The 7653-nt window shown below is 37.2% G+C and overlaps 1 protein-coding gene across 1 annotated transcript; it reads right to left on the bottom strand.

Moving 5' to 3' along the window:
• Nucleotides 1–255: 255 nt before the first annotated feature.
• Nucleotides 256–7200, bottom strand: LOC147216914 (leukocyte cell-derived chemotaxin-2). The gene is made up of 6 exons (XM_086177294.1): nucleotides 7129–7200; nucleotides 6818–6883; nucleotides 4428–4688; nucleotides 4021–4111; nucleotides 3573–3718; nucleotides 256–543 (listed from the first exon to the last, which is right to left on the bottom strand). The coding sequence occupies exons 2-6, from the start codon at nucleotides 6858–6860 to the stop codon at nucleotides 377–379; spliced, it is 708 nt and encodes a 235-aa protein (XP_086033420.1). The 5' UTR covers nucleotides 6861–6883; nucleotides 7129–7200; the 3' UTR covers nucleotides 256–376.
• Between the last annotated feature and the right edge of the window lie 453 nt (nucleotides 7201–7653).

The raw sequence follows: 7653 nt of genomic DNA, 5'->3' as shown, positions 1-7653 counted from the left end.
GGAGCCACAATGTTTCAGAATTCCTTGCAGTTTGGGAAAAAAACATTTTTGACTGTCTTAAACAACAATTTAGAAATTTTGGTTAAAGTCAATGTCTGTGATAAATCATGTGCCTATTGTTAATTTAAAAATTAATTAAAAATTAGATTAAGTGTTTGACAGAATAGCTTTATGGTTGAAAATTGCCAAAGTAATCAATTTGAAATGTTTTTGAAAGCACTGCTGCACTAAACATAAGGTGACAATCCCCTTTGTTAGGCATCAGAGTCTAATTTTGGGTTCTGGACCACAAGAAACATGAAAGCAAAAGGGAGCTGTCATGCATAAAACCATAAAAATAGTAACAGAAGTTGCAGAAAAATTGTGACACTTAGTTTCAGATGAAAGGTGAAGGGTCAGAGCCATCACACATCTGCAGTTCCAGGTGTGGGGTGATGCCGGAGAATTGCTCCTGCAGTGGCAGCACGTAACCCATCGGTTCTCCTCGTTTCACTGGGCCAGAGTAATGGTGAGGACGGATGTTGAGGATCTTCACACAATGAACTGAAAGAGATGCACAAAGACTGAACTTTCAATTCACTGTGATCTCTCATGTGTTGATAATCTGATGAGTAATACAGTAATTTAATGCCTTGCGATTTTGTTTCACATTGACCTGTCTATAAAGATATTTTGTGATACATTTTGCACTGATTTAGAATCTAGTGTCTTTTAAATATTTTGAATACAGAAAACTTGTCCTACATTTTGATTGCAGGATTTTGAACATAAGACGTTAAGAGACTAAAACTTATGACTGATTCTTTTGCCACAAAACTACATTTTTGACCAATAGGTCTGGCTTTGTCATAGTTGGCTGCTTGTTGCATTATTTGTGAACAGTTGCTACCAAAGGAAAATCATCATTTTTATTTATCAAAAGAAAAGAAAAGAAAAGAAAAGAAAAGAAAAGAAAAGAAAAGAAAAGAAAAGAAAAGAAAAGAAAAGCTTTCTCAAAGAGATACATACCACAAAGTTTTGTTTGAAGGTATCTTGAAACATATCTTTTTCCAGTTTCACCATCTTTATCCCAAACAGACAACAAAACAGTCTCTCTCAGACTGAAAGACTGTTCTCAAAATACACTATGGCTCTTTAACTACAGCTTTGAAAAAAATTCATTTCTGTGAAAACTCTTCATAGAAGAAAGATTCCAGAGTGTTCGGGAGTCAAACACTGTGATGATTTTGCCCTTCGAAACATTACTCAAAAGTTCACCATAAAGCTTCCCCTCGAAGTCTCAAAGCCTTTATACAAATCAATAAAATCTACAGTAATTTGCAAGAGGAGTGCTTTGGCTTTTGTTTTCATGCAAAAATATTGAAAAGGCCAATGAAGCAAATTTGCAATATAGAAAATATGAGCAAGCTCCATATTGTGTTTCAGCAGTTCAATTTTACACTGAAAAATGTTGTACTCAAGCAGTATGAACATACACTTTGTTGGAAGACAATGTACTATTAGAAGGTGTTTTCTGCACTGAAGACTAGCTCTATATCCAACTGAGGAAGCTGAAATCATCAGGAGCAGGCATATATAAGCATAGGACACTGATAAAATAGAGTAACAAAGCAGCAGCAGCTGGTAAGAAAGCTAAATTGAAAACCTGGGCAAGAAGTAATCCAACATGAAGAACACAAAGGCAAACAATGGCAGGGTAGGAAGATGACAGGAAAAGACGTGGGGAGTATAGAAAAGGTAGATAAGAAGTGATGAACACAGGTTGAGACATGGAATAAGAGAGAAACACAACAGAGAAACTAAATTGAAAAAATACAAGAACAATGGATGATACATGGTACATCATGGTACAAAGAAACAAAGGAAATATAATAGACACTTGGAGAACGCACTGGAAGAACTTAATCTGCTAAAAATGTCTGCAAGTCTGTATTTCTAAGTAGATTATGGAAAAAATATATTCAAATAGTCAAAGCTGGAGGGGATTTCTTCACTCAAGGAAGAGCTAAAGGTGTTGTGATTATTTTAAAGACTGACTTCAGTTTCTGCTCTGATATCTTTGATGACATGTCACCACTTCTGCAGAATGCTTCGTACAACATGTTGGCAAATGCGGGTATGTTGAACATAATGCGAAGGTCCTGTTATTACAATGAAATATGGCAATAGCTTATTTAGGCAGAACTGCTTCTATTTTCCTATCCCACGTTTACCAATCCGCACACAAACAAAAGGCTGTCATAAAGACCCCCTCTCACACACACACACACACACAAAGAAAAAGAGGCCAAGAACATAATAGATTCAGGGCCATCATTATGTCCTGGGAGCTCCTAATGATCAGTGTCTCAGCATTAATGTGTGGTCCGTGGTGAGGTAATGTGTTTCTATGATGTCTAATCATGTCTGTGTTTTATTCAGTGATTAAAGAAGCTGACAGCACATGTGTTCTTCAGATAATACACTTTAATTAGGGGTTGAGTTGGGGTGAGGACTAATGATGTTTTCTCATCACTGTATTGCGGCTAATGATGCTCTCAAAATACACTCAAATAATGTACAAATGTATATGTGTGAGCATGTGTGCTCAACCTGCCAGCTCCACTGATACAAATGCTGACATGCTGTTTCTTTCTTTAATGATGGGCCTCAGTTGGGGTTATGATTCACCAACAGCCTTTGATGGGCTTTCATTTAGAGCACAGGTCCTGGTGTTAAAAGGGAATATGGAGTTCAGCGGAGTCTCATCTCCGCTCCCCAGAACTTCACTAATCCCTATGAATCACTTTTTTTTTTCTCTTTTTTTAATCCGAGCAAAACGAATCTGCCTCAATAATATGACATCACCTTTGCCCCGGCCATGGCCCTATTCATTGCAATTTACACAAATGTGCTTGTGTAGATAGCTGTACAATGTTACACTTGCTTTAATATACTGTCGGAATTTTTTTTTTTTTCTTTTTCTTTTGAATAAAATTATTTTGGATGCATGATGGGATAAAACCATGGGGCAGAGGTATAATAATTCTGTTAATTTCTATTAAGCACATCAAATTAAAAACTTTTTTTTTTTTTTTTTTATTGAAATGATTGGCGCTTCGGCCTCACAGCACGAAGGACCCTGGTTCAATTCTGACCAGGGGACCTTTCTGTGTGGAGTTAACATGTGCTCCTTGTTTCTGTGTGGGTTTCTCTGGTTTCCTCCCACTGTCCAAAAACCTGCATGTTAATCGGAAAAAAATTGTGAAAATTGCCCCAATTGATTGAGTGTGTGAATGGTTGTTTGTCTATATATGTGGCCCTACGATTGACTGGTGTACCCCACCTCTCGCCTGAAGACAGCTGGGATAGGCTCCAGCATCCCCCGCGATCCTGAGTGCAGGATAAGCGGAAGAAGATTGATGGATGATTTTACTTTATTCACTGCTTATACACACTACGAAACAATAGATTTATGCAAAGTAGAATTTTATTTCAAGAGCTGATCATCAAATGTAATCCTTATTAATCCTATTTATCCTCGATTGCAGTATTCACATTCGAGTCCTGGATTGATATTTTGCCATCCTTACCATCATTCAGAAGCTTGACCCCGTCATACCGGATACCTGAAGTGTCTCTCCGACTCACTGGCCCTGCCAGGGAGCCTGAGAATGGAGCATTGACAAGGCCATATTCCTCACACACCAAGTCCACTGCTTTATGGATACCATGTCCTCTGGAGAAACAGAAAACACTGAAATCAAGCCGACTCCAATGTTGGTTCACTCTGGGATTTGTATCGTCGTGATTTGCATTTGCAAGCGTCAGTTATGAATTAACCACATTTAATGTTCAAAAGCCTTTACAAGTCTGTGATGCTGTCATACTGAATTGTGGCATGTCACTAATCTATAAGAACAAATCGGAACTGTGGCCACAGATAAATGTTCCCAATCAGCTGCAAAAAAGGACAAACAAACAAACCAAGAAAAATAAATAAATAAACAAACAACATTGAAGCTGATCAATTGGAACCACCCTCTTGGATTAAATGCTCCACAGCCGTGCAGATCACATGCCCTCATTCTGTTTTTGTGGTGACCAGCACAAAGGACACTCCAGGCTCCATCTACAAATGCAGATACAAAAACAGAAGTGTTATTTAATTTCTTTCTTTATTAATGGTTCTACCCAAAATTACTGTTTTTAAAGCACGTGTTTCCCCCCCAAAAGTGGCAAGTATAAAAATGAGATCCAACCTGTCAACTTCTTCAAACATTTTACTCTGAGCCAGGTAAATCAAAAAATTTTTACTGAAATACTATGTTTTAAAAGTTGTTTGTGATTCTGCCGCATTCACAGATTCCTTATCAGTGCTTGATGTGATTTTTTTCATAATCCATTCTCAGTGTTCTGATTATGTCCTTTTTTTCATTGTGTCTCACCTGACAGACAACACTGCTGTGTTTTGGAACATTTGCCTCTCAGAAATTTGCCTTGACAGGATAGTTGGTTTGGCTGGCAGTTGCCTCCCAGCCTGGTGCAGCCGGAGTCATTTTTCGGTTGTGAGGAAACTTTCTTATTTCCTGACTTTGTGGCTCCTGTCCTCTGAGATGGAGGTTTAGGTCTCTTGTTGTGTGTCGCTGGGTTGTTTTTTCTCCCTCTTGTACTCTTGTCATGTTCTGAAGCATGACATGACAGGACATCTTGAGGAGAGATAAATGCTGAGAGTTAGATTAGTATGAATCAAGACAGGATGATTAAAAATCATTTTGTTCTTCATTTTCTAAAATGTAGTGTCAAGGGTCAAGCCCGAAAGTATTCATACCTGAGGGTTATGAATACTTTTGATTTTGACTGTACATTACTAAATCACACATAGATGACATGATGATAAAGAAAGCTCATATTCTCCAAAATTTTAGCATCCTGATGCAAGGTTGATACTTTTCTTAAGGCACAGATGAATGTTGATGGTTTTAAAATATTTTATCAAGTTTAGGCAATAACAATTGTTATATTCTGTAATTATAACATTTAAGTCTGACCCTTCTGGGTTAACACATTATTCACTGATGGGGCAAACCTCTCATGAACTTTATTACTTGTCCATAGACATGAGTCATTACTCAGTTATTCACAGTGTCTTTTAGTACTGACAGCATACTAATTATTCAGCCTAGACACAAGTCTCTGATCTTCATTAACTCCATTAACCTCATGCTGCCCTGCAAAAGGAGCACACACTGAGCTCTGTGACTGAAAGAAGCTGCTTATCACCAGAAGACTTGATTGGCCAGGAGCCAATCAGGATAGATGGTTGGCTGTAGTGTTTAAATAACAACATTACACCAGCGTTATAACCAAAATTAGAAAAGGCAAAACATTGTGAAGACGTTATGCCAATTGCCAGAGAGATTCAAGATTCAAAATTCAAAGTGTTTATTGTCACATGTACAATGTAGAAACGTGTTTCCCTGAACAGGGAAATTCCTACTTTTCAGAGGATTTGGAAATGTGCTAATAGGAAGAGAAATTAGATTAAGCGTTTGACAGAGTAGCTGTACGGTTGTTAGTGCATTTAATAGATTTGGGACTACGGTGCTTGTAGATATAGAGACATTTTGAGAGCAGACTGATGATGAGGCATTATATGGTAAAATAGATAAGCTTGGCTGCTTTAAGGGTTGCTTTTGAGCTTGTTCCTTGCCATGGGTTGATTTTTTTTTAATGAACACTGACTGAAAAACTGGAAACATTTTTTTCAACAATATAATAGACGTACACATTGTGGAATGTGGTTCGTTGTCCAAATTTTATCATATGCGGCATTGACAGTTTTTTCTGATTTGACCTAAGTATGTTACACTAAAACAGTAAAATAAAAAAGAAAGAAAAAAAAAGACAATTCTTATATATTTGATTTTTTTGTGGTGTGAAAAGGAAGAATTGCAGAGACTGCATTATATTACAGTCATTTGGCAGACGCTTTTATTCAAAGCGACTTACAAAAAGTGCAAGAGATGAAGGCATGTTCTAACTTTATTCGTTTAACACCAAACTGACAGTGGACTTCCGCGGAACATAATGCCCCCGACCTAAACCACCCTTAGTGTCCGCCACACTTTTATGTAAATCACATCATAATATACTGCCTTCATGTCTTTTCTCCCTTTTTTGAAAATGTGTCATTTTTTTCAAGGCATAAAGCTAGTATTCTATGATCAGTATTCTGGGTGGTTACTGACAAGTTTGCAATTCCAAGTCCATATGACATTAAATTTATTTGTCCCATTTATGTAAAACAGAAGACAAGTTGTGTAAACTGAATCATTAGAATTCCTTTGAGTAACAAGATTGCTGTCTCATTTTCATGTCAGTCAACAGACATTTAGAAATCAGCGCGCGCCACGGCCGTAGTGACATTCAATAGACATCCAGTCATGCTTTGAGCGTCTGACCAGCAAACCAAGCGCAAATTCACACCAGTATACAAGCCCCGACAGTAATATTTATATGATTTTACAGTGTTTTTAATGGAGCTCAGTTCATGGTAATGTCCGCAGGGTATTTATACACAATTTATTGGTCCTATAATAAGAATCCTATTAATGTACAGTAGAGATTTGCAAAGTCCTCTATGTGGGTTTGTGCATTTGAGAGTGCTCAGACATACATCATTAGGCATAAACATTGCATGCATTTATGTTTGTTTTGAGTGGTTGTGTTGACAGAGTGCCCAAACATAGCTTTGGACATATGGTACTGAATGAGAGATACGGTATGTTCAAAGAGGCTAATACGATGTACATTTGGCTTTAAATTGGATACTCACAGCATACTAATAGAGTTGCAATGATACAGATCCTCAACAGCATTGTTGGAGAAATAAACCGAAAATCTGTGAAAAAGGGAGAGAAAAGAGAAAACAAACCCAATGAACTGTATCATATAATTAACTGGTTAAAATGTACTAAATGGTCATTGCTCATACTACTGTAAATCCAAGATTCACGTCTAAATATGTCTTGTCGTGTGACTGCATAGCTATAATCCTGTCTTATCTCTCGAGAATGCAACAGAAGAAGGACAAATGATCTTTTCGATTGACTACTGCTCAGATTTCCCTAATCTTTCAATACATACCAGTCTTTTGCAGAAGATGTGAGGTTAGTTAGTGTAGCAGGTAGCAACACGCAGCAGTTGCTGTTTGAAAACCGAACTGCACTGAAAGCAGCATAACTGGACCGCAGAATGTTCTCTGTCAATATTGATACTGGCTTTTGGAAAATACACCCATTCAGATGCAGCTAAAGGCTCACCTTATTCATTTTTGGATACTTTGCCAGAAGTTACAAAGAGCTATTCATTCGTAGTTCATTCCCTGGTGTTCATTCTGAATGTAAACTGAGAATTCAAAATTAGAATTAGTATTTAAGTTTTAATAATAAAGTAAAAGCTCAGATTTTTTTTCAAGTCTTATTATTTCAGTTCAGAGAAAATGCTGTTCAGTTCAACTTTCTGGTTGCATTGCAGGTGTAGTCATATTTACCACTGTTGTTTTAGGGATACTTATTTTGCGTTTAGCACAAAATCAACATCACAAAACTCAACTTATATTCACCATTTTTTATGCACAGTAAATCACTGTGTGGCTTTATCTATGTGTTT

This window comes from Fistularia commersonii, chromosome 29 (genome assembly GCF_037954325.1).
Source record: "Fistularia commersonii isolate RoL2024-O1a breed Wild chromosome 29, RoL_Fcom_v1.0, whole genome shotgun sequence".
Lineage (NCBI taxonomy): Eukaryota > Metazoa > Chordata > Actinopteri > Syngnathiformes > Fistulariidae > Fistularia > Fistularia commersonii.
This window is presented reverse-complemented; position numbering and strand designations above follow the sequence as displayed.

What these genes read in the sequence shown, in the direction of transcription:
- LOC147216914 (XM_086177294.1), bottom strand. Translation starts at nt 6,860, where the DNA reads ATGCTGTTGAGGATCTGTATCATTGCAACTCTATTAGTATGCT. An exon ending in ACAGCAGTGTTGTCTGTCAG is followed by an intron (nt 4,112 to 4,427) that starts GTGAGACACAAT and finishes CTGCATTTGTAG; the next exon opens with ATGGAGCCTGGAGTGTCCTT. An exon ending in GGTCAAGCTTCTGAATGATG is followed by an intron (nt 544 to 3,572) that starts GTAAGGATGGCA and finishes CATCTCTTTCAG; the next exon opens with TTCATTGTGTGAAGATCCTC.